The sequence below is a fragment of the Crocuta crocuta genome, unplaced genomic scaffold (assembly GCF_008692635.1).
Source record: "Crocuta crocuta isolate KB4526 unplaced genomic scaffold, BGI_CrCroc_1.0 scaffold45, whole genome shotgun sequence".
NCBI lineage: Eukaryota > Metazoa > Chordata > Mammalia > Carnivora > Hyaenidae > Crocuta > Crocuta crocuta.
In genome coordinates this window covers 1,636,556-1,663,175 of record NW_027530544.1, presented here as the reverse complement: position 1 = coordinate 1,663,175, position 26,620 = coordinate 1,636,556, and the positions used below count along the sequence as shown (strand labels likewise).

The 26,620-nt window shown below is 49.5% G+C and overlaps 1 protein-coding gene across 1 annotated transcript in view; it reads right to left on the bottom strand.

Moving 5' to 3' along the window:
• Positions 1-26,620, bottom strand: part of PDIA5 (protein disulfide isomerase family A member 5) — a 94,647-nt gene that overhangs the window by 8,045 nt on the left and 59,982 nt on the right. The window contains exons 12-15 of the mRNA XM_077767720.1: positions 20,922-21,058; positions 8,278-8,348; positions 7,603-7,763; positions 3,552-3,682 (exon numbers count right to left, since the gene is read on the bottom strand). Coding sequence (XP_077623846.1) covers positions 3,552-3,682; positions 7,603-7,763; positions 8,278-8,348; positions 20,922-21,058 — 500 coding nt within the window. The remainder of the gene's footprint in view (positions 1-3,551; positions 3,683-7,602; positions 7,764-8,277; positions 8,349-20,921; positions 21,059-26,620) is intronic.

Below are 26,620 nucleotides of genomic sequence, written 5' to 3'. Positions count from 1 at the left end.
TCTGATCAAAACACAGGTGCCAGAGGCCAAATGCCCTATGGGGAGAGGTGGTGAATGGTCAGGCCGGCCAAGGCGAGGAAGAGAAATAGCTTTGCTCTTCTGCTTTTTCTCTCTCTCTTTTTAAAATTTTTTCAAAATGTTTTTATTTATTCTTGAGAGAGAGACAGAGCATGAACAGGGGAAGAGCACAGAGAGAGGGAGACACAGAATCTGAAGCTGGCAGGGTCCGATGTGGGGCTCGAACTGGTGGACCGTGAGATCATGACTTGAGCTGAAGTCGGACCCTTAACTGACTGAGCCACCCAGGTGTCCCTCTCTCTTTAAAATAAAATAATAATGACTGACATTTCAAAGAGTTTTGTGAAACCAAATTAAAGCTGAGCTACAACTTTAATCTGAATGTAGTGGGGTGCCTGGGTGGCTCAGTCGGTTAAGCATCCAACTTCAGCTCAGGTCATAATCTCACAGTTCGTGGGTTCGAGCCCCACATCAGGCTCTGTGCTGGCAGCTAGCTCAGAGCCTGGAGGCTGTTTCAGATTCTGTACCTCCCTCTCTCTCTGACCCTCACCTGCTCATGCTCTCTCTCTCAGAAATAAATTTAAGAAGTTAAAAAAAAGTTTTTTTAAATCTGAATGTAGCATTTGGCCAGTTCCTGAGATGGGCAGGACGCCCACGTGGCCTGGCTGGTGGAGCCGCCAGCTGGCCCCAGAACAGTGTGGACAGTGATGGGGAGCGGCAGGAAAGGGCTTCTCCTAACATCCACTGCAGGTGTAGAGAAGGGAGCTGGGCTGGTTGTGAGTTCTATAAGAACAGAATGCAACAGAGTGCCTAACTGGTGGCAGATACTAACAGATGACTTTTTAACAGCCTCAATGGCAATTACAAGAACACGTTACTAGCCTGACCCAATAGAGGGAAGAATAGTTCAAATTCACGAAAACTTCACACTATAAAGGAATGATGGTTTATCTAGAGGGTACAATTGCTAGTTGACAAGGCTCACCAGAGCACCATCCCTGCGGCACCTAGCAGTCCCCCGTGGGTGGCACACAGATGCCCACTAATAGCATTAGGCTGGCTGGAAAGAAGTTATCCTCTCCTCCAAATCTGGCATCGCTATTAATTTTTCCTTTCTAAGTTCTTTGCTTACTGAATGTATAAAGGTAACTGTCAGCCAAGTGCAAATTCCTATTACCATCAATTTAAAGTATCCAGGTCTCAGATTAATCACCTTCTGGTGCATCTAATTTTATCATTATCCGAAAGAAAGAGCATGGCAGATGAATAACTGGAGGGGAGGCTGTTTTAGAAAGGGGGGCATGAAGATGTTCCCAAGAGGTGTCAGGTGGTCCAGAAGAGGCATGATCTTTTAATCTGGGCTCTTTAAAAAGGTACCATCTATGTGCAGCAGGAAAGCAAAGAAGCTTCCCAGAGTCGGGAGACAGAAAAAAAGACCGAGGACAGGACAGAAAATTCCAATGCTAGAGACTCAGCCAAGCTGGCCTAAGAAGGGCAGTCACCATGACCAGACCACTGAGAGCAAAGGGGGGCTTGGACCAGGAGAGGACAGTGAAACAGCCAGAGGAAGATCTCTGTAGAAACTGGGAGGAGGTGGGAGGACGAGGTGGGGGACATAGGGAAGAGGTAGGAGGTCGAGGGGACATGAGGGGAACTGGGAAGTAAGGGACAGGTTGGGGAGGTGGAAGTGGGTGGGAGAAGGGAGGTAGGGGGACATGGGGAGGTGGGAAGGAGTAGAGATTGGGGAAGGCTATGGGAGTTGACTTTGGCTTTTCCTTTACACCTTTATCAGGTATGTGATCTTTCTTAGTATTGGGTTCTTCATATTTAAATAAGCATAAGGATGTGTTATATACTACATATAAATAAATATACACTGTTTTCATAATGGAAAAAATTTTAAAGATTTGCCTTTGGATAGATCTGCCTCCCTGCTGAGCATCTCTGGAGAAGAGTTCAGGCACAGGAATGTGCAGTAGCAAAGGGAAACTCTAGGTGCCAGGCCCTTTGTCAGATGCCGCGTCGCTCAGTGGAGCGGCCCTGAATGGGCTGTTTTGAGTTGTTTCTTGCCAGAGTGTGCAGACTGTGAAGCCATTGAGGCGTGGCAGGGACCATGCCTCCTTCCCTTGAATCCTGGGCCCCAGATAGCATTCAGAACACAGTGGTTCTGTGAGGGAGGTCGTTAGCACCCCAGTGGGGCAGGAGTCCTGACTCCAGATGTCTGGGGGAAAAAGGAGAGCAATTCCAGGGGAATGTATAATCTGGACTTCCTCAAGTCCACCCAGGGATCGGTCAAGGAAGGATGTCTGCTTCTGCGGCCAGGGTTTCACTGCTGCTGAGAAAGCTCGTACTCTCTGAATTGCATCTATGATGGAAAGAAAGCGCCAGCCCAGGCTGCGGGGAGGCTCTTTCGCCACAGTGCTCCAAGGCCGTGGGTGGTCACACATCTTCCGGGTCTTAGTCCTGCGCACAGCATTCTGCCCAGAAGAAAGACGGCTTCTCAAAATCCACTCAGCCTTCTAGGCAGGTTGTAAGGACAGAGGAGGGCAGTGAGAGGCTCTGCAAGGAACGGAGAGAGCCCAAGGCCAGCTCCCACGTGGAGAGGAAAAGCCGAAAACAGAGGGACACTGGCTGTCTGAGGGTCTGAGGCTGGGGAAGGCGGGCAGGTGAGAGGGAAGAGAGACGTTACGGCTTACTGACACTTGGAAAGTGGGGCAGGAGGAGAGACAACAGGAGGGCTGGCTACAAGCAAGCGGGGTTATGACTACATTGGGTTGCGTGGCTTCTCTGTAGAGCGAAGCTTTATTATCCCCACTCCATTAAGCTGGGCTGTAACCCGGGGGAGAGAGACAAGGGCAACAGAGGGGTGGGAAATTCAAGAGACTTCCCTTTGAAGTATCACTTAACTTAAGATGGAACACACAAAATCCAAAGGTCACAAACACACGTGTCACTTCTTCAACTGAAACTTTGATTAAAATGGGGATGGAGTGGGCAGCTCACAAGAATTGCTGTGCTTTCCCCACAGATTCAAACCCAATGGCGTCAAAGCCACGTGGGGAAGTCAGGGGGCAGGACTGGGCTGGGGGTGCTCAGGAAGACCAGGAAAGCAGAGGCCAAAATGGGTCAGCTAAATTCCAGAGTTTGAAGGTGAAGTCAGTACCTGGTGGAACAGAGGGAGCCAAGGGATAGACGGAAGTGGCAGGTGGGAGGCAGAGAGCCTAGAAGATTCCAGGGACATGAGGAGACTGAATAAATTTATGGCAGGCTCTTGCCATAAACAGCAGCAGAGGGCTTTACGACTGATGTGAGCAAGGCTCCCTGGAAAGAGGGAGAGACCCTGAAGAGCTAACAGAAGGAGGCCTTGGATTTGGAAGAAACTCAGCCTGGAATGAAACTGAGGAGCCTTGTTCATAGCAGGGATGAGCCCAGGGTCCACCTGTGGCTGCGCTGTTCCCTGGTGGGGGATCTTCCTGGTCCAGTCTGGCCCAGCCCTCCACCTCGCACACTGGTGAGCGCCCCCAGCTACTTACAAGGGGCATAGAACATGACCAAGGTGTGCTTCTTCTTCTTCAGCGTCTCCCGGAAGTTGTCCCCTACCAGGTGCAACACGCTGGTCTGCTGCTCCTCCCAGGTGGGCTCTGGGGGTGGAGGGGCCTCAGGGCTGCAGGAATGGCAAGAGGGGAGACAGTCGTCAGGGGAGGCCTGTGTAAGAGCAGGCACTTCCACCTCCACCCACACAGAGGAGCAACAAAGAAGAAATCACTTTGCATCCTTTCTAAACTTTAATTTAAAACCTGAGTTTAAACATGAACAAATCTGTACCACCAGCAAAGATATTCTGATTCCCTCTGAGGAACCTATTAGAAAGCCATTTTGTGGGGTGCCTGGATGGCTTAGTTGGTTAAGCATCCGACTTTCACTTGGGTCATGATCTCGCGGTTCGTGGGTTCGAGTCCCGCGTCGGGCTCTGTGCTGACTGCTGGCTCGGAGCCTGGAGCCTGTTTCAGGGTCTGTCACTCCCTCTCTCTCTGACCCTCCCCTGCTCACGCTGTCTCTCTCTCTCCTAGAAATAAATAAAACATTAAAAAAAGAAAAAAAAAAGAAAGCCATTTTGTGACGGCGTGGAAGACCTGGGCCCCTTCTAGGGCACGGCAGTCTCTCTGGGGGTCAGCCATCATCTTGCCATGGGTACAGAAGTTGTTTCCCCTGGGTTCCCTCCCCTACTCCCTCCTGCCTCTTCTGGGGCCCTGAAGGACACTCCATTATCTTCTGCTCCTGAGCCTCTATGCTGGTGGAAAGACCAAGGAATGAGGTGGGTCTGGATTCAAATCCAGATTGCTTACCACCTGTGTGACTTTTTACCTAAAGTCACCTATTTACCTATTACTAGACCCCTCGGAGCTTCATTTTCTTTTGTGTTACATGAGTACAATGATACCTACTTCGTGGGAGCCCTGTGAAGAGCAGAGACAGTGTACATAAGGCACCTAGTCATGCCAGTGACTAACAGCTGCTAAGAGCCCATGTGCTCTAAGAAATACTGGGTGTTCACTGTGTTTCTAATTTTTCAGCCTTTTTCTGTCCACTAGGTCTCTCCACTGTGCTTCACAAAAGGACAGATCTCGGCATGGCCCCTGTGAAGGATGACACACAAATTCATGAAGCGTTCCATATTTTTTTCGTGATGAGAACTGGGTTTTATACATAAGTGATAAATCACTAAGTTCTACTCCTGAAGCCAATATTATACTGTTACATTAACCAACTAGAATTTAAATAAAAACTTGAAAAAAACAACAACCCAGAAACACATGGACAGATCTCAGGGTCTTTCAAAAGCCTTCTGCACCCGGTGCTGCCACATCATCCCCTGCACTCTCTTCTTCGCCCCTGCACAACTGGTTTCCACCCCTGGCTTCAGCCCTGGCCCCAGCCCCGAACCCAGCTGAATACAGCCCTGAGCCAGTCCAGGCCCATTCATCTCTCAGAAGTCCCTTCTAACAAGTGTTCGCAGGGTCTCTTTCCTCTTCCGGTTCTATCTGAGCCCCTGCAATTTTCAGAAGATCTCATCCACTTGTATGGCTTCCATAATTCCTGTGCCTGAGGATGACTAGAGCCTGGACCTCTCAGCAAGGCTCCCTAATTCCAGGTGTTTTTGATATTTCCACTGGAAGGCCCCACCTGGAGGTCACCCCAATCCTAACAAAACTTGGGACGGATCACTCTTTCCCCTCCTCTACACCTCCCAAACCAGCTTTCCCCCCCACCTCTCCATTTTGGTCAAAGGCACCCCACTCTTGTGACCAGGACCGGGCCTTCCCAGCCATCCTGTCCTCCTCCCTTCTCTAGGTCCCCTGCCCTAACGCTGGCTCATGGTTGACACTGCCCACCAGACCTCCCTGCGCTGCCTTATCCCTGAATCCTGCCTCCCCGGGGTGGCCTGCTGGAGGGCATGTCTCAGTCACCCATAGCACCTGAGACGGAGGACTGAGGCCTGTCACCCAGGAGCAGGGTGAGGCACGCTGGCTGAGGCCGATGGTGTTTCCAGGCTGGTACACTAGTGTACCATCTCAGAGCTATCTGCTGTTCGTGCTCCACCTGAGAATTCTTTCCGAGCTCCCACTATTTGTCTCTGGGCAAGGCCGCTAACCTCTCTGAACCTAAGTTCCTTCATCAAAGAAAGAGGAATAAAAACTCCTGACCTCACAGGATCTGAGGATGAAATGGGCAACAGATATAAAAGCAATTGGCAAAGCCTGGGAAGGTATTACCACTTATGTGGCACTACTGTCAGTTATAGATCCAAATAACAGCTGGCATCAATAATAAAAACAGCTTCCTTTCTCTGAGTATCGCCACCCCACACACAGTGCTGAGCACAGTAGTCTAATTTAATTCTCTAGAGGAGTCTTTGGGGAAGTGTCTGTTTTACAGATGGGAACAGGCTTAGCGAGGTCAAGTAAATGCCCAGGGTCACAGTCTAAGTGTAGGTCTCTCAGACTCCATATTCCATGCTTTTACCCTCAGTGCTTTTCAGGTGCTCCACAGCAGAGACTGTGCACAGAACAGACACAGATCCTCCGTGCTCACTACTTGCAGCCAGGTCTCTCCCGATTCCCTCGGCTCTCCCACCACAAGCACAAGCACCAAGAACTTGCCCGAACCCCCACCCCGCTCCATCCTCCCAGTGTACCAGCCCTGGCACCGGGGAAGCGGGTGTGAATAGCAACTGCTTCTGCTGCCAGAAGGCCCAGAAGAGTAACTTGTCCCTCCTGGAAGTGAGCCACTACTCGCCTCTGGTCCCTAAGAGGGAGGCCAGGCTACTCTGAGAACCTGCCGCCGGTGATGAGCAGGACAGAGTGGGAGAAGCTGAGATTAGGGTCTGGCTAGTGCACCCCCCTCTTCGCAGGGGTCTTTCATGAATCTAGTGCTACCTTTGCTCCCATTCCATAAGTGGGTATTTCTTGAAACACTATGGCTGTGGGTTCCATTCCCACTTCCTGAATCAAAGCTAGATTCAAAGGAGAAAGTCTCCTTAACTATGTCCTAACAATGTCCTCTCAAGCAAGGCCCGGGGCTTCCTCCATTTCCCAGGGCACCTGTGTGATGGTTCTTCTCTCTCATAGGACAGGGAAATGCTAAGGTTCCTAAGACCTTGGGTGAGGAGGAGGTCCTTGGGCTAGTAATTATGAGGCTCCTCAGGTTCGCTGGACTTGCAGGCTGTTCCGAGCTGAGTTGTGACCGCACCTACCTCCTACCCCCCCATTTACATGTTGAAGTCCCAGCCCCAAGTACCTCAGAATGTGACTGTACTTGGAAACAGGGTCGTTAGATAATTAAGTTAAAATGAATCCACTGGGATGGGCCCTACCCTAATCTTACTGGGGCCCTTCCAAGAAGAGGAGATTAGGACACAGACACAGAGGGAAGACTGTGTGAAGACGTGGAGAGGAAGAAGACAGCCAAGGAGAGAGGCCTCAGAAGAAACCACCTCTGCTGACGTCTCATCTTGGACTTCTGGTCTGTGGAACTGCGAGAAAACACACTTCTGCTATTAAGCCCCCAAGTCTGTGTTGACTGTTGTGGTAAGTCAGCAAACTACTACACACAGAGGGAGCTGTTCACAATCTGTATTGTAAGCCCAGACGGCCACAGGCTGCCTCATGGACACACTACCCGAGGCCTAGTCAACCACCAGCAGACCCGGTCCTGGGTGAGTCCAGCTCTGAATGTGCAGAGCTGTGTGTGTCCTTTGGTCATCAAAGCAGGTGGCATAAAACGCATGATGAAGCCTGAGGCTAGGTCATGGGGAGAGAGGGTCCTCTAAGAAGACCGACATGCCACCTGCTGGCACTGGTGCCAGTGAAACCACATCCAGGGAGGCTACCAGTGATGTGCTGCATGAGGTCATGTGGCCAGCACACCTGAGGTGGCTCAAGATTGGGGAAATCAAGCCCACCTTGGCTCTTGTGGCCCAGAGCCAGGGTCAGCAGCCCCTCAGGTTCACTCTGTCCCCTCCAGGCCAGCTCCAGTGGCCGCCAGCCAGGAGTCAGGGTGTGCTACCGAGACTGCCACACTTACTTTCGCATCCACTCAATAAAGTTCTTCTTTGTTCTGAGCGCAGGCACTGCATGTTTCTCTCCGTTCTTAAAATACTTCAATGTAGGAAACTCGGAGATGTGGAATCTTTCTGCCAGGGCCTTGTTGACAGTGGCATCGACAGCTGCAAGGACACCAGAGCTCTGGGATGGGGGAGAGGCCAACCATGCATGACAGCCTCAGACACCGTGCTGGCAGAAGAAAAGCCCAGACGCCAGCCCCCAGCAGCCCCGGCCCGGCCAGTATGTCACTGGGAGTGGCTGGCTCCATGAGCTCATATATTCCAGGGAGTGACCGGACACTAGAAAGTCCATTATTTCTCATTTGTAGGCTGAAATGAGACTTTTAAATCTGCCCTACCACTGAGGCTGTGTAGACTGTGCCTGTTCCCAATAGCCAGGGTCCCAGAGAAAAGAGAGAACTGTGAGGCTTCACCCCAGAGCCATGAACCTGGGTTCTTGTGGGAACATGGCCCCATCATCTCCCTGCTAGGGGCCCCACTATGTATGACATATATACTCGGGGACAGTGAAGTACTGTAGACCTCAGGGACCAGGAAAGTGGCTGTGGAGCCTGCATGGGAAAGTCACTGTGATTATTCGTATCATTGATTCTTAAAGAAAATGGTGGTGGGGAGGTTAAGGAAAGGAAGCTTACGTCTGCTTCTCCATGGAGGACTTCTGCCGCATTCTCGAACTCTGGCTTCATTTTCTTACAGTGTCCACACCCTGTGGGAAAAAATCAAGAGAAATCATCCCCATAGCATGGAGGCTCCGGTGATGTCCCCTGCCTCTGAAGACAGCTGGGACCTATTCACAGACACCAGGGGGACCTGACAGAAAAGAAGTAACACCAGCTCAGAAAAAAGAAATCTTTTCCCTAATCTACTTGGTAGAGGTGTGCAAGAGGCAACAATTAAGTCACTACATGAAAAACGCTGGCCATATATATCTACAGGTCCTATACTGGACTATACATACATAGGTCCTGTGTGCCTCCTCTAAGAGCTTCATATCCTCACAATAGCCCTGCAAGGTATAACCTGACATTATCTCCATTTTATAGATGAGAAAATTAAGGCACCAAGAAGGTGGGTGACTGGCCAAGGCTACGTACACAGCCACAGGTCACAGAGCTGGGCCGAGAACCCAAGCAATGTGGCTGGAGGCCACAACCACAGGCAGTGTGTGTGTTTCCCAGTGCCACGCCATACCACCGCCATCCCCTTCTCCAGGGCAGAAGGGAGTCTGGGCCTTGAACCGGGAATAAACATTCAGAGAAGCAAGAATACATTCTAATTGTCCCCACAGGAGAGGATGTATGATATGATAGGCACAGGGATCAGGCTTGTCATTTCCAAATGCCTATGAGTCTTGGTATAAAGATTGTTCTGCCCTCTCCTCCAACCACACACATGCAGTAGCGTCATAAATAATATTAAATAATAAAAAATAAAAAAATAAAAAAATAATAAAATTTGATACATTAAAAAGCAAGCAAGCACTTTGATAGGTGATGTCAGGACATTGGTACATGGCTTGCATTTTAGTAGACTGCTTTTCCAGCTTCTAACACTGCAGGGGCTGTGAAGCGAGGAGGTCCAGACTGGCTCAGGCTCAACACGGCTGAAAGGGGAACCTGGCTGTGTGGAGGCCACACCTGAAGCAGGCTAAGCAGAAGGCAGGGACAGAGCTCAGCCTTCTCGTGGGGGGTACTGCTGTGTGGAAGCCGACAGCACTGCAATTCTGTAACTGACTTGGGCAAAAGGAGGCAGACAGACACACCAATATTAGCCGAGGCCTTCCACAGCCTCCAGAAGCCACCAGGCCATGGGAAGGGCTTTCCTGCTTTCATCTGAGCACTGGGCTGGGGCAAAAGTTTCTGTCTCTTCCAAGGTCATTTCCCCCCCTCCTCCCCCGCCCGAAAAGCTCAGCCCCAGGGGGTGCCAGAATATAAACACGCCCCCTCCATGCCTGCCTGTCCTCAGTCCATGTTCACCCGTCCCTCCTTGGGACAAGGGCTTTCACAGCGGCCGTGCTGCATAGTAGAAACTATGCATCCAGGCCAGAGCTGGCAAGCCCCTCTCCTGGACAGAGCACTCTGGGAGCCATGAGATGACTCTGTGGATGGAACTGTCCTAGTGGAATTCAGCCCAGGGAGCAGCTACAATGCTCAGCGGCACCAGCATTTTGTTCCTCTTCAAATGGGCCCAAGGATAAGGGACACCTGTGGGTTCATGGTCTGCCTACAGCTGACTCAAGATGCCATGAAGCATGGGGGTATCAAGGTCACCACTGACATTGAAACATAAGAACATCATTTGCCAGAAATGAACATTTAGTGCTATCACAACCCATTTGTCACTTTCTAAGCAATCAGGTTATAAACGGTTTTTTGTTTGGTTTTGGTTACGTTTGTTTGGAACTAAAAACATGTTTTCTCCAAAGAAACAATTTTATACGCAGATTCTATGCAGGTTCTCAGGAATGACTACAAAAACCCATTTAACAGAATGTGCCTGAAGCATGCGGAGCACACAGTGCTGTTTCTACTCCACTGAACTGTCCCCCAGATGGAAAATATGCACGACCTGGCTCTGGGCACCATGCAGGCCTCTCCCTGCAGGCAACAGCTCCTCAAAAAGGCCAAAGAGAGAGCATCTTCCTCCACTCAGGGTGGGGCTCTGGGCCTTCTTGGGTCACTGACACTCTGGAGAACTTAAAAGCTTCTCCTTCCCCTCTCTGATGCATATAGAGTCCAAATGTATATATAACTTCATAGGGATCCAATCCCCTATCTGGCTCACAGACCCCAGCTAAAAGCCAAGGCATACAAGGCCAGACTTAAAGGCATTCTTTCCCATGAGAGGTGGGGCAAGAGAGCACAGAGCTGTCCCTACAGGTGTCCGGGCTCAAGTATCCATTCACACCGATCCACATGTCAGGAGTAATGGAATATTCTANGGGAGTTCTATTGTTAGTTGCCTGAGGAACCTCCACACTGTTTTCCAGAGGGGCTGTACCAGTTTACATTCCCACCAACAGTGTAGGAGGGTGCTTAATATGGACTATATTAAAATGAACTTTTTGTTATTGTTCTCATAGTAAGCCATTCTCTGGAGCTTATGGTCAAGATGAAGGGGTTCTAGAACTCTTAAAGTGGACCCCCACTCCACCGGCCTGCCTCCAGGCTGACAGCTCCTGGCAGCCTGCCCCAAGGGACCGCCCCATTTTCCTGTTCCCAGACCCTTCCGGACTGGGGTGATGGAGGCTCACCTTGCATGAAGAGAAGTCGAGAAAAGGAAGCTCAGATGAACTCCTAATGCTGATCTGTCACCCAAGAATTCAGCCTGCCCTGGAAACGAGGGAATGAGTGGACAGGGCCACCCACTCAGTCCAGGAGGCACAAGGGAGACACCAGGGCAGGCCTACAAATACCTGCGCTCAAGACGCCAACTGGCCTCTAAAAAAGGCAGAAGAGGCAGGGAGACTCACCCGACCACCCTCTCCCATAAACAGGATATGAGTGGTATCGTCAGGCCAGTGCCAGCAGGGCACATGGCCAAGGTTGGCAGTGGGATGGAGTGGGGATTGGGGGAGGGAAGACAAAGAAAAGCCAGCCACTGCCACCAACAGAAAACCACTGTTTCTTTCCAAAATGTCCTAGTCAATGTGGCAGGAGCCCTGAAGATGAGAGGATTCACCTTCATACCTTTATCAAGTTCCAGCCCTTTGATGCCACTGCCCTGCTGGGGCAGCAAACAGACTTCCATTATCACCAGCCAGCTTCTATCAGTGGTGGGCCAGGGATGGACTCTGAGCCTGCGAACTGGCTCACTGGGAGGAAGGGTCTATCACAGACACGGGAGGGACACGTGGAAGATATGCCAGGAAATGTCCAGCCTCTTTAGCTTGCACTCATGCCTCTCTCCTGAACTTCCAGCCCTGTCTCCCAGGACTCTCCTTACAATAATAAAAGTACTTGCTCACTGTACTGGGCTTTGCCAGCCCAATGAGACATGCGGAATGCCCAATGAGACATAAGCTCATTAGAGTCAGAGATGGGCCCCAACATGGGATTGAGGTGGATCTTCCGGTTGGAGTTCCCATCGCTGTGTCCACATGAGCCCACCTTCCCCCCAAAGTTCTTCTGTCCACCAGCACCCACTCCTCATCATCACAGCCCCTGCCCTGGTAGACCAGGCATCTTTACACAGTGCCTACCAGGCTCTGGCCCCTACCTTGAGTCCTTAGTTCATTCCACTCCCACCAAACCAACCATTTCTCTTCTACTCACAAAGTACTTATTCATATATTTCCATGGCATTTAATTTTGTACTGCCTTGTGACTGTTATATCTCTGTCTTCTGATATTTAGGAGCCGCCAGAACATCTTTTCAAGACATAAATCAGATCAAACATCCTTGGTTATAACTTTGCAATGGCTGCCCATCACAGATAGATCAAAATCCAAACTCTACCATGGCCATAAGCTACACACCATCTGACTCTCCTACCCACCAACCTCAGCTCTAGTCACCTCTCTCCTGTCCTCTGCTCTGCAGCCTGTGGCCTTCTTTCTGTTCTATCACACCAAGCTCACCTCTACCACATGGCTCTTTATGTTCTCTCATCTGGAACATCATCTTTCCCCCATATGCATGCATGGCTAACCATTTCACATCATTCAGGTATTAGCTCAAATGTCACTTCCACAGAGAAAATTCCCTGACCATCTAACCCAGAGTAGCCTCACACCATCATGTTCTCTTCCAATATCCTGTTTACTTTCTTAACTGTACTCAAAAAAAAAAAAAAAATGCAGTAATCGGGAGGCATCTGGGTGGCTCAGTCAGTTAAGCGTCCGACTCTTGATTTCGGCTCGGGTCATGATCTTGCGGTTCTTGAGTTAAAGCCCGGCTTCAGGCTTTGCACTGAGAGTGTGAAACCTGCTTGGGATTCTCTGTCTTCCTGTCTCTCTGCCCCTCCCCAGGTTGTGTTCTGTCTCTCTCAAAATAAATCAATAAACTTAAAAAAAACAACAACTGGAGTCATCTTCTTTTTGGAACCTGTCCATTCCAACTGAAATGCAAGCTCTGTACAGACTTGGCTGTGTGTCTAGCTCACCAGCACATCCCTGGTACTGACGATAGGAGTCCACACACTTTCTGGATGAGCTAACCTCATGCCCACACTGTTCAGGTTTACACCTGTGCACACAAGGTTTAACTGGACTAAATTCTTTTGGGGCAAGAGTCATGCTTGTACCCGAATAGCTGCTAGTTTGACTATTTAGTATAACCAGCAGCCAAGCCAGTTACTGTGCACATACCCTCCCTTCCCCACCACCATTTATTCACTTCTGCTCCTTACAAGGTCTGGAAAACATCTCTGGAAATCTCCAACATCTATGGATTTTGTTCTACAGCTTCTCGTTCATACCCTAGAGTACTCTTCCCTTTGCTTGTAGCATTAATTCCCCCTGCTCCCTGAATAAGATACTAAGGCTAGGCAATAAACTTCTGTAAAGAGAGTTTATGACAAGGAGACTGACCAGGCCCCACAGAGGAGAAAGGTCTGGCCAAGCGAACATCTCGCTTGCTGGCACCCACCTGTTCTGGAGCCCTGTGGGTCATGGGCAGTGCCTGCCTTGACCCCAGCCTGGCCTTCAGGATGTCCTGGCCATGGGGGCTGCGTGAGAGCCAGAGGAGGAGGTTATAGAGTGGGAGCAGGGCTCCAGCCCACTGCGTTTTAGTGTCCTGATTGTGATTTGATAGGCCATTAAGCTTTATTGCCAAACTTCCTTGTTGGGTTTTTATCATCTGTATAAGTGCACTTACACTGATTTTCATGACCTGGCACAGGGGCTGTGTGTTGACTCCTCAAGCACATTCTTTTCTGGCTTCAGGGAATGTTAGCCTCCCGTCAACCCCAAGCTTTCCAATTCCTCTGGATTATATTAACTTTAATTATACCTATGATTTTATTACAGACCAGCTATGGAGACTTTCCTGGATCCTGGGACCAGGATTTTCCAGGGGACCAGATAAATCTGCACAGGTCTCATGTAACTGGGACTCTATAGGAGCCTGAGTTTTCCTATCCACATTCCTGCTGCCTTGCCTGGAACTTGGCTGAGGGCATGTCAGGGAAGTGGGGCACCTACAGATGCCAGCAGAAACACTCACGTTTTAACACTGTGATGAGCACCCCCCCAGAGACCTCAGAGCTCTTTCAAAGCTTCTAGCTGTATACACAACAGAGCTGACTCGTAGATACTCACAGATACTCTGGAGCAGCTCACACACTGATGGATGTCTCTATCCATCACACAGCCCTCTTCTTGTGGAAAAAGAGAGTGGAGTTTTTTTTTTCTCTTCCTTTACATTACTGGAAAATGTAGATAACAAGCTTTTAAAATTTTTTCTTCCAGGCTTCTATCCTAAGGAAATAATCTGACATGTGGACAAGTATTTATGCATGAAACTGTTCTCTGCAGTGTGATTTATCATAGGGAAATACGGTAAACAACTCAAACCTTCAACATTATGGTGCCGGCTAAGTAATTTATGGTGCCATTATACAATGGAATATTATGTGACCACAAAAAGCATGTACAGAAAAGCATTTTTAATAACATAAGAAAATACAAGATAATTTTAAGAAAAATTTAAAGGAAAACCATGCATGGAAAAAAGGACTTAAGGAAATAAAATTAAATCCTTCCCATCTGGCACAAGAAGATTAAGAATACAGTTGAATTAAAGAAGAAGATGAAAAAAACCCAAAACTATTAGAACAAAATGCAGGGCACTGGTTTTTTATCCTAGTGGTGGAATTCCCAAACGATCCATGAATCCCAGAGGTCAGGATGGTGAAAGGCAGGCTTGCAGAAGGCTCAGGGGTGCAGGTTTAAATCCTGGCTCTACCTTTCTGGCTAAGTGACCTTTGGCCTGTTTCTCAACCTTCTGGTACCTTTCTGTCCTAACCTGTAAATTAGGGATAATCATGATATCTACTACCTCTTAAGATCTGTTGTAAATATCAAATGAGTTAGTAGATGTGAAGTTCCTGATCCATAGTAAGTGCTCCATAAATATTCTACTCACTATTTGATTAAAAAAAGGAAGCTCTTATACAATGAAAGGCACCATAAAGAAAGTTAGAGCTAGTAACAGACTACAAAGAGAACATGTGGCACACAGAAAACATATCAAGATCACTATCTATAAGTACAGAGTTCCAGGTCGAGAAGAAAAAATCCGAGCAGAAAAATGGGCAAAAGATACGACTAGGTGGTTCACAGAAGACCTATGGAAGGCTGACTAGCACATGAAAAGATGCTCAATTTCTCCAGAGGCCAAGGAGCTGTGGACAAGTTGCCCTTTTGCCCAGTGCGGCAGGAACAGAAAAGGCTGACAGTATCCATGGCTTGTGAGGATGCAGACTGTCACACACTGCCAGGTGTGGTGAAGCCTTTCTGGAAGGAAGCTGGCAGTATCTGTCGAAGCCCAAGCACACTCATCATGCGGTCCAGAACTTCAGTTTCAGGAGTGAGTCATGAATATTTAGACATGTTCCCAAGTACCTATGTTTACAGATATTCGCTGCACTGTCTGACTAATCAAAGACTGGTGACCAACATCTATCACTAGGGAACGGTTTAAAATCTATACCTCAATTATTAAATACTATTCAGCGGTTGCGAAGATTGATGTACATTTATATGCCAACATTTACATGTACACAAAAACAGCTTCAAGACCCACTGGTAAGTGAAAAAAAAAAAGCAAGCCACAGAAAAACAGACAGGAAATGATCCTATTTACATAAAAAACCCAAACTCAAAACACAGGTAGAAGGAAGAAGCACAAAAGAAGGAGAAAGATATTCCAACTGGTAGCAGTGGTCAACCCTGGGAGGGGGTCAGGGTAGGGAGCGGGGACTTTCACTGTTCCCACTAGATTCTTGTGTATCCCTTAAACCTTGCACTGCCAATAATAAAAACATTGTTGATATTGTTCTTACGTTATTTGTGCAATTAAAAAATAAAAGTGATAGCATGAAGGAGTTTTACAGCATGATAGCTACATAAACCCACAAGTCAGAAAACACTCTATTTACCTATATGTTAATTTAAAAAATTTTTAAAAACTAAAAACAAGGGGGAAAAAGAAACTGGAAAGAATGACGACAAAAAGTGAAAAGTGGTTGCTTCTGGATTAATGGGATCGTAGGTAGTTTTTTCCCCTTGATCATTTATACTTCTCTGTCCCTTCTAGATTTTCTACAAAGATCAATAAGACAGAAAGTAAGAACTAGAAAATCTGGGGCCTGACAGGGCTCTGCTACCCAGCCCAGGGAGACAGCCCAGTTCCTGAAAGGCAGGCCAGGCCCAGTGGCCTCCAGCACACACTTCTAAGAAAACCCCCGGACCTGCTGTCAGGGAAAGCAGGTGGATGCGGCAGGGGTGCATGGGAGGGACAAGCTACTCCCCGCGGACACTCTCCCTGGGAGCCCCCTTTGCTCCTTTTCCCATCCCCACGAGGGTGACGCCCACTCAGGCAGTGTCCTTCCCTGGCCCAATGCAGGGCTGTGGACACACGGAGAGGGGGGAGCCGGTGGGTGTTACTGCAGCCAAACACACAGTGACAAGGTGAGGACAACGCATTGTGACTTTTCTCCTTCAGGACGTTGCAGAAAGAAACAAAAGGCTCCAGGAGCGGCAGTAGTCAGTGTCCTGCCACCACACCCCTTTTGGACACTGTCCTCTGTGGGGTCAGAGAGCTGGGCCTGGCGCTGCAGCCTCCCCCAACCATGCCAGGCCTCACACCGAAGGCCAGACGGATGCAAGGGGGAAGCGCTGAGCCATGGAGGGCTGCCCCAGGGCCACGAGTGAGGCCCCCACTCTATCCCTGCCCTGCGCAGCGCACACCCTCCTCTCATAGCGCACTGCTCACACTCAGACGGTCATCCCCAGGAGGCTCAGCCCAAACTGGAAGGCAAGGTTCATGGGGCAAAGCTGCTTGTAAATCTCAGCTCCTGTCACTGTGGTGTGATGCGGGCCAGGACTGGAGCTAACGTATGTGGAGGACCCTGCACCGGGCTGAGCCTGTGCTTATTTGCTCTGACAACTTAGGCATCAGATGTAGAGGCTGCAGAAGGATCTATGTGAGGTTTCTATCCCACTCCAGCCAGCAGGGAAGAGGAAGGGAAAGAAGGTGAGCAAGAGGAGCGGCTGAGGTGGGAAGTAAGTGGCAGCAAAGTTGGAAAAGAGAGTAAAGAAACAGGAAGCCGCTGGAGGTTTGATAATAGCGACAACAGATGCCCTTCCTGCCAGGAACCCAGGGGGGCAGCTCCACAGGCACCCTGTGGAAGTTCCAGGCACAGAACCAAGTGATTCGCCTCTGGAACTTACAGGTGCACCCACCTGGGGCAGGCACCATTCAGGTGGAAAGTCAAAGACCCTTTCCCTTCCTGGCCTTTCAGAGTGGAATCCGGGAAGCATCGGACACTGAGCACATGCTCTTTGCATAGAAAGAACACTGCAAAGAGGGGCCATGGCTCTTTCTGGGAGTCAGTATCAAGAAAGTTAATTTTCTTCTCTATATTTTCCCATATTATCCTTTTATAAAATGTATGTGTGCTCCTTTTTAATTACCAGAAAGTCATAAAAATAAATTTGGCTTTTTAGTTTGAGCCCTATTTCAGTCGGTTGGCATCCTTAAAAACCTTAAATGCAATTGTCTGATATTTTAGCTAGCTATCCTTCTTCCTGCTCTAACCCTTGCAGATTTAGAAGTATGCTTTGTTTTTAGAGTGTTAACAAAACTGCTGAATAAAAAACAAGTACCACCCTCTATAGAGGAACAGGCTGGACTCACAGTCATTCAGCCCCAAGGAGGTGCTCCCGTCAGGGCAGCCCCATCCCGCCCCTCTTATCCATGCAGTCAGGAAAACAGAGATTTGCTTTTGATAAAAGAAAGACATGCTAATTGGTGAACCCAGTAATCGTGTCCCAAGAAACAGATGAAGCACATCCAGCAATCCTTAGTAGAAGCTATGGTCTCATGTGTTGAAAGATCCCAACTTGTTCTTCTAAGCCTCCAAAATGGTCTACTTCTAAACCACTTCCTGTTTGCTCTGGGATGGAAACCTGTAATACTACTGATTTCCAGAATTCACCTTGTATGCGCTTGGGAAACCTAGGACAGTACTGCCAGTCTCTGGCCTCCTGGCATTTGTCCTTTTCTCCGGGTCAGATGCCACAAAAGAGGTTTCCCAAGCACTGTGGGTTCTGTGGGGCACTCCAGCATCAGACGCATAGCCTGGCAGCCAAGGGCTCTGTGCCTGCAGCTCTCCCCTCCTGGGTTCTGAATTCTCTCCAAACTGCGTGCCTTCTCTCCCTCCCCTAGTGACAGACCATGCTCCTGGATAGGATAGTACTGTGCAGAGAGATTATTCAATGGAGAGCCATTCTCTCTGATGGGAACTTGAACAGGCGGCTCATCAGGAAGTTTCCCCTCATGCTACTGCCCTGATCCCTATCACTCCCGGTCCAGCAGAAGTAAACCCACACACGCACACACATGCACAGCCAGGGGCCTATCAGTACCTCGTCTGAGAATGCAGGGGCCCTCACAGGCAGACACCTACCAGCAGAAGCCACAGATGTCTCCTGTTTGATAAGTTTGAAATCAAAGCTCCTTCAACAGGGCTCTACACAGAGTGGGGTGGCTTTCAAAATATTTATTAATAACAATGACTAATGGGGAAAACAAGAGCCATCTGGTTTCTAGTTCTCTTTTTCTAAATTAGCTTTAAACAACTTTATTGGTTTGTTTTCTCATTTCTTAAGCCCTTACTCTATGCCCACAGATGACCTTGGGTGGGGGAGGGCTGAAGTAATGAACAAGACCCTTTTGGTTCTGGGAGGGAAGAGGATGGGTTATGAGAGTAACGGACAGACAGACAGGCTCCAGGCCCCAGACCCTGTAAGCACCAGCTACTACAATGGATTGCTCACAACTGAAGACTACAAGAAAGAACACAGACAAAAATTACCAGTGTGCAGCTCGGGTTCTTAAAAAGAAAGGGCTTAATAAACAATTATTAAACAATTCCAACATGGGGCGTCTGGATGGCTCGGTCAATTAAGCATCTGACTTCGGCTCAGGTCATGATCTTGTGGTTTGTGAGCTCAAGCCCCGCTTCAGGTGAGCCCCACTTCTTTCTCTCTCGCTCTCTTTCTGCCCCTCGCTCACTTGTACCCCCCCCCCCCAAAAAACAACTCCATTGTATCTGGTACAAATTGTTTTGGCATAATATACAGGATTCACCAAAGGGGATCCACACTCTTCAGGCTGACACCCATATACCACAAACCACAGCTCATACCACTCTGTACTGTGTCAGGAGCTGGGTAGGCTCTCTTGATGCAGGCTGCAAGGACCAACATGTAGGGGTGAAGTTCCCAGGGGGGAACTAAACACAATCAGCCAGTACTGCTGGGACAGGGATGTAGGCGGGGTGATCCCAACTCTAGAGGCAATGTAACTTCCTGCCAGACTTGCTTCCATCAGCAGCTCAGACAGGGGCCAGGAGAGCACATCTCAGCCAGGAAGGCGCTGCAGGGCTCGATGGCGGGTAGCCTTTCAGTTCCCGCCAACCACAGGGACACGCTCACTAAGGCCCTGGCAGGGCTGGGGGTGAAGTGCCCCCAAGGCTCCATCATCACCCTTAAGCAGGAAGCTCTATGAAACTGAGTTTTTTGGGTGTTTTGTCAGTTTTCTAGAAATTCAGAAAAAGGGGTGTAGAAATATTTTCATTTGGATTCTCTTAAAAATTTGACACTTATTAGAAAGAAGGGAGCTGGGGAAATCCCAGTAGTGATCTGCTTATGAACAGCTGCCAACTAACCAAACTCATGTGATACAGCAGAGGAAGGGGAGGGCGGGGAGTCCAGGGCTCAGCAGTACGGGACTTACAGAGCAATGGACAATTTGTGCCATTTCTCTGTGAGACAGTCTCCTTCTCTGTAAAGTGGGGCTAATCATACTTGCCTTTTGGCGCTGTGGGGAAGGTGAAAGATGACCCTGGGGGGAGCCACTTTATCACCACAGGAGGATACGGAGCTGTTGGCATAAAGATCCCTACACTTTCGACGATTAGTACTGCATTCTCCTCACTGGTTATGTCTCCACGGACAGGACGCTTATGACACTGATCTATAAAGTAGTTATTTCCAGGGGCACCTGGGTGGCTCAGTCAGTGAAACATCCAACTCTTGGTTTCGGCTTAGGGTTCGACCTCAGGGTTTTGTGGATTTGAGCCTGTGTCAGGCTCCATGCTGATAGTGCAGAGCTTGCTTGGGAATCTCTGTCTCCTCTCTCTCAAAATAAATAAATAAACTTTAAAAAATAAACCCAAAGTAGTTATTCCTTACTTGTTTTTCTTCACAATTTCTTCCCTGCCATCACTGGACCAAAGATCTGGCAAGAGGCAAGAGCACACACCCCCAACTCCCACCTGCCCCAGGGTGCTGAGGACCCACCTTGTTCACTCACAGCGGTGGGCCCGCCTTTCCTAAGAACTCTGAGTCCCAGGGCTGTCATCCCCTTGCTCACCTCTCCAGGAGCAACCTTCTCCCTCTTGGAAACAAATTACAACCAATTTTCCATTCTCCATGAGAATGGGGAGGATCCTGGTGTAGAAAACTCCTGAGCTACAGGTCTCCCAGCCATTATCGCAAACACCTTTTACAGCACTCACACATTTCCCTTCCTTGATCTGCTGTGGCCACTTCAGGGCCATGAAACTTTCAGGTGAAGCAGGAGGAAGGCATTTTAGATTCTAGGGGATCTGAGGCTCCAGACCTGGCCTCCCTGGGCCCTCTCGGCTCCTGGGCAAGATACAAGCTCTGTTGGGGCCTCAATTCCCCCCACCTAGATTAGAGGCGATTACTATTCCAGGTGGTATTTCAGGACCCCTCCAGTCCTAATTCCTCCAATTCTGGGAAATTTGTTTGCATTTCCCCATTTATGCTGACTTAGAGGAAGGTGCTCAGGGCCACTAGGTTGAGCTGAGAAACACCAGAGCCCGATGAGGACCTGGGTGCTGTTCCAATGGTGATGCAGAGTGGGCTGCGTGCGCCGTGGGGGTGGGGAGCCTCGCCTGGCGCCAACGCGTCCTGGCATAGAGGAGGCATCTGACAGGCCAGTGCTCACTGGACTCGCGTCCCAGAGCAGTGCCTGTCCTATGCTGAGACAGTAAAGGCTGTGGCAGGAGCAAGGTTCCACTCACATGGGGCGTGGAACATGACGAGAACAGAGGAGTGTTCCTTCACAAACTGGTCAAAGTCTTCGTCGGTCAGGTGATAAACGGAGCCGCCCTCATCTGCCCAGGGAGTCTCGGGGACCTGGGGCTGTGGCGGCTGCGGACTGGAAGACCAAAAACAGGCAGAGCTCAGAGCAAGCCCGGGGCCTGAGCAGCCCTTACGAAATCCAGCCCCCAGGCGAAAGCCCCCACCGCTTGGCGTGGCCTGCTGCAGGGGCTCACCAGAAACCCCTCAGTGGAAAAGCAGGGGTGAGCGACCTGGCCCTGCCCGCCCTGCCATCCCCTCAGAGCCCCAGAGGTGCTGAGCTGATGTCTTCTTATAAACGGTGCTTTCAGCTAGAGCTCTCTAGTCAGCTCAAGAAACCCCACTTCCTCCCAGGAATCTCAAGGTTCTATAGCATCTCAAGCTCTTCCAAACTTTCAGCAAACTGGCAAGAATAAATAGCAACAATAAAAAGTGACCTTTGGAAAAGCTCTTTGTTGTGCTTGGTAGCTCCCCACAGGCAAGTGCAGAGAGCGGGGAGAGGAAAGACTGGGGCGGTGGGGGTATGTGCAGTCATATGGAGGAAGGAAAGAGGCCGAGTGTCTGAGAAAGACCAAGTCTGGGGACTTTACCCCTTACCGGGGAAAGGGCCAGGAAGAGGAGGCGGCCACATGGGTGGTGCGAGGTGTTCAATGACCAGTGTGGGAGGAAGGTCATGATGAGGAAGAGTACGGCCAAGGGAAGCAAGGTCGGGGGCACCCTAACCTTGATGGCGTCTACACTATGTCACTAAACCTTCCTAGAGACAACTGGATAACTGGAAGGAAGTTAGCCAGTTCTCTCGGAAGCAGAGAGCTGGGACAGGGAGCCGGGCTTGCAGGTCAGTCCAGATCCCTGTTCCCCACCTGCTGGCTGAAAACCCAGGGAAGCTGTCAAAGCCCCCAGGAGCCTGCTTCCACCTGAGATGACGGCATGCCAGTATCTGCGTCACCAGTTGTTCTGGGGACAGGCTTGCAGGGGCCCCCTACTGCTCCAGAGATGAGGACAAGACTGCTGGTGACACAGAGCTCCGGCTGCTTTGCTGCCACACGCACCTTTGCCAGAGCGCCTTAATTGCCCCTCTAAAAAAACCCTTTAGGATGACAAATGTGAAAAGACAACCATTGTTTCCTGCCTTTGAGAGACTACAGAAGGAAAAGAGTGTACAGTTCCAGCAGCCAGAGCTAGAAATGACGAGAGAGAATGTGGCCGACACAATGGAATCTGCTGAGCCCGCCCTGCACTAGCAGAGCGGAACCTGCCCCTCCCGCCCCACAGAGGGTCTGGGTTTGATGTCATCTTCAGAAGCGCTCCCTCCTGGTGGCCTCAGCCACCCTGGACCCAAGCAATGGGAAACAGTAGTGAGAGGGCAAACCACTTCCAGCCCATGCACGGCAACGTCAGATGGGGCTGGGGATAAAATCGAGCTTTAGAATGAGTCACTAGCCAGACAGCGGTCCCAGACCGACACCAGGAGACCTGGGCTCCCATACTTGGGGGCTTCAAATACCACCAATTCCACTTCAGGGAATGTATCTTTCCAGTATACCTGCACACATGCAAAGCCATGTATGTGTGAGGTATTCACTGTAGAGTGATCTGTCATGGCAAAGACTAGAAACAACCTGTGTTGGTTGGTAGGAAATGGTTACATGAACTGCAGTCCACCCACACTATGGAGGTTCAGCATAATGAAGAACAAAAAAGCTCTTTATGCATGGACATGGATAGACCACGGGACATACTGAACAGGCCATAATGTACTAATTTTTACAAAAAATAGGGAGAGATAAAAGAAATTAGTAATCTGCATTTGCTTGTATCTGCTTAAAGAAACTAATCAAAGTTGTTGCCTCTAGGGGGCTGGGGTGGGGAGCAGGAAGAAGGAAACACATGGAAGCAAGACTTAATCAATGTAGGATTTTTAAGTATCTTTCTAAAGAATCATTTTTATTACGTAAATGGAATCTATTCAAAAATTAAAATAACTTTTAAATATCCTGTGACAGCACGGAATGGAGAAGCCGCGGCTTAGCTGCTGTACAAATGTACGAAAGTGCCTGAGAAACTTCTAGTTAAGCACAGAGAACACACTCTAAAACCACCAAAATAACAGTACAAGACTTAAAAAGAAGAAAGTAAGAACACACAGAAGGAAAAAGAACAGGAAAGAACACAACGGCGAAGACAGAAAAAGAGGTCAGTGTGATTTTAGAAGCTAGGAAACCGACCTAGCAAAACAGAAGGCAGAGGCCTGAGGTGCTGGGTGTGGACAGGGGGCGGGGGCCAGACAACCACACCCATAGTAAAGGCTCTGACGGACCCCGAGGCATCAGCCCTGAAAGCAAGGCTGTGGTGGGGGCTGTAAACAAGGGCACACGGGAAGCCGGAGTGGCCAGGCCCTCAGACCCCGGTGCCCACGCTAGCAGCCAGGTGAACACCCCTCTCCCACCCGGTAGACAATAGCGGACTCTCTGGAGAGCATTGCCAGGGCTGGGCACAGCGGCAAGAGCACTCCCCGGACAGAGAAGGGCTGAGGAGAAGTCTGAGGCCAAAAACAATCACTAAATAATGCCCTTTACCGTCTGACACAATCACTAAATAATGCCCTTTACCGTCTGTCTCCCTGAAGACTGGGCTCCCACTTACCGCTGTACCTCCCACACCTACCACACACACGCCCAGAAGATGCTTTCTGAATAAATGATGGAATGAGAGCAGAAGAATGGCTGAAGGAACTGGAGTGTTAATCTGGAGAAGACGTGGGGGACACAGTAGCTATCCTCAAATGTTTCAGATTGCATCAGGAAGAGGAAATAACATTTATTGTCTATGGCTCTGAAGGGGAGAACCAGCAAGTGGAAGCTCCGAAGAAAGAACCTTCAGTCAATAGAAGTAGAAGCTTCTACCTTCAAGAGATGAGAGGGAGAGAGCCATACTGGGAGTCACAAGAGCTGGTCTGAGTCCTATTTCCTCCATTTACCAGGTCTGCGGCTTAGGCCACCAGCCTGACCTCAGACATCTACAAGATGGATAATTTGGAGACCTTTCCTTACTTCCTAGGTACACCTAGACAGATAATGCTCCAGAGTGAGACATTTTACAAATTTATAAAGTACTACCTGAATGTTCCTAGATATCATTCATAACTGAAATCACAGAAATCATTAAAACATGAGTGGGTGACCTCAACATGAGGCAAGGCCCAGTTTTCTAAGGTGTTTGAGTGGGACTGAGGTAGGTAACCATACCTGTTCTAGAGGTAATGCACACATTATAAGGGAAACTCTAGGGGCAGATTCACTGATGTTTCCATTCCCTTCCAATACTGCGACTCTGATTTCCTGTGCTCTCCAGACTGGGAAGTTCACACAGATCAGATCCCTATCTGAGGCAGGTGCCTATGCCACAGATGAGAAGATGCAATAAGCATGAGAAGTCAATAAAACTTTGTGAATGCTTGCTGTTCATTGCTGGTTGGAATAAAAATACACAGGCAGAAACGGGTGGCTAAGTCAAAATGGACTGCCACATATATACCCTGTATGTGCCAAGCCCACTCAGCAGCATGAAACCTACAGAGAGGAGAATGAGAAACATAGCCAGTGGGAGCCCAAGGGGGAATACCTGCCATGATCAACACACCTACCCCAGGGCCCTTGCACACTCAGACCCCAAGGTCTTCACCTGGTCTCACTCAGTGCCCAGTGGCCAGCCACTCATTGGGGGCAGTGGGGGAAGGAGATATGGATTCCTCTCTCCTGGACTTCTGAAAGTCATCCAGAGAATTAGCAAGGCCAGATCCATTCTCATCCTTCTCTACTTGGCCACACATAAGCCCTGAGCAGCCAAGAGGGAGGCCCAGGGAAGAAGGGCAAGGAAGCAGGAAAGGTGAGAACACTGCTACCCACTAAGATGTGGGACAGAACCGGTAAAGACATAAAACACCTGGCATGGTGGGGGAAGAGGGGCACTCCTGGGTGATTCAATCAGTTACGCATCCGACTTCAGCTCAGATCATGATCTTGCAGTCTGTGAGGTTAAGCCCCACATGGGGCTCTGTGCTGACAGCTTAGAGCCTGAAGCCTGCTTCCTATTCTGTGTCTCCCTCTCTCTCTCTGCCCCTTCTCTACTCACACTCTGTATCCCTCTCTCTTTCAAAAATAAATAAAACATTAAAAATTTTTTAAAAAATCACTCGGCACAGGGAAAAATCACACACAGAGCTGGGTACCTGTAGGGGGAAATCTGCAAAGAAATTCACAAAAACATCACAACACAGTTATCTGACAGTGGGGGAAGAAAGGACTTTTCCTTTTGTTTAAATATATTTTTAAGTTTTTCTGTAATAACCTATCTCACTTGGAGAGTGTTGAAATGAGGAAAGATTTTTAAAAAATTAAGGCAGCTGGCAGCACAGTGACATCGCTAGCTCGCGCTGGGGTATGAGAGGAGGCAGCTCACTGGGGGTCCTTCAGGACCTACTCTAGCTGTGCTGGTGGGGGTGAGCTGCAGCCATGCCTTTGGGGGAGCTGCCCCCACGAGTGCCCCTGACTCAGTGATCAGGAGTAGTTGGGCAACTGGGCAGGGCTGCTCAGGGAGACCCCGATGCTGCACCCCCCTACCCTGGAGTCACCCCACCAACCTTCTCAGCCTGGAGACCAGCGCTGAACCAGGAGCTGCCAACAAGGTTTTCTTCCCACATTCTGACACAGGGTGAGGAGAGGGCGGAAGGAGGGGGTGGGAAGTGGGGAGGCGCTAGCCCAGGGCTGCCTCAGGGTCTCAGTCCAGAGCAGAGTGTGGTGGAGGAGGTGGGGTGGCAGCGGGCAGAGGGTGGGGGGTGGGGAACAGAGCGCCAGGCTCCAGTGGGGAGCTGATCACCTGTCTCAGAAACTCCACTGAGGTGCCCCCTTGTGCAGGGTTAGCAAGCCAGGTCTGAACACTTCTTAAAAGAAAACTAAATCTTATCCTTCCAAGAAGATAGGAGTGTATTTTGAAACCAGAAAAGGTTACAGAAGGGGAAAGGAAGCAGACAGATTTTATGCTCTGGTGACAAAAGAGATGGCTATTTGTTGAAACCTTCTCCCAAAGCAGAGTGAGCTGTGTCTGGCTGGAGGAGAGGACATGCTTATTATCAAATGAGAAAGGATACCAGGGGGGTGAAGGCCCAGGTTAAGACAATGAATACACAAGATGGGGGGCGGGGGGGGCACCTTCCCGCGCAGAGACTGGAAATGAGTGATAGATGGGGACAGACATGTGGGAATGCTTCCAAGAAACAAAAGATGCTATGCAAACACAGTGCTGCCGCTGTGTTTTATCTCCTGGGGACTGACACAACAGAAGACTGAGATTCAACAGTTAGAATCTGACAGTTTGTTGTTGTTTTGGGGGGGGAAGGGTACAAAATTCACCCTCCTTTCCCATTCTGAAAATGCACATTTTCCACCTCCATATCTTTGGATAACTGATCTTTTAACCTTCTGCCCTCGGGGAATGGTGTCAATAAAGAAGGGGTAGGGGCTCCAGCCAGAACTCAGGGGAGCTGCCGCTGCCCAGGGGCAAACCTGGCCCCGCTCCCTGTCACCTGCAGGGGCCTGGACAAGCTCCTTATCGCTGTGCTCTGCTACCTTTTTCATTAAAT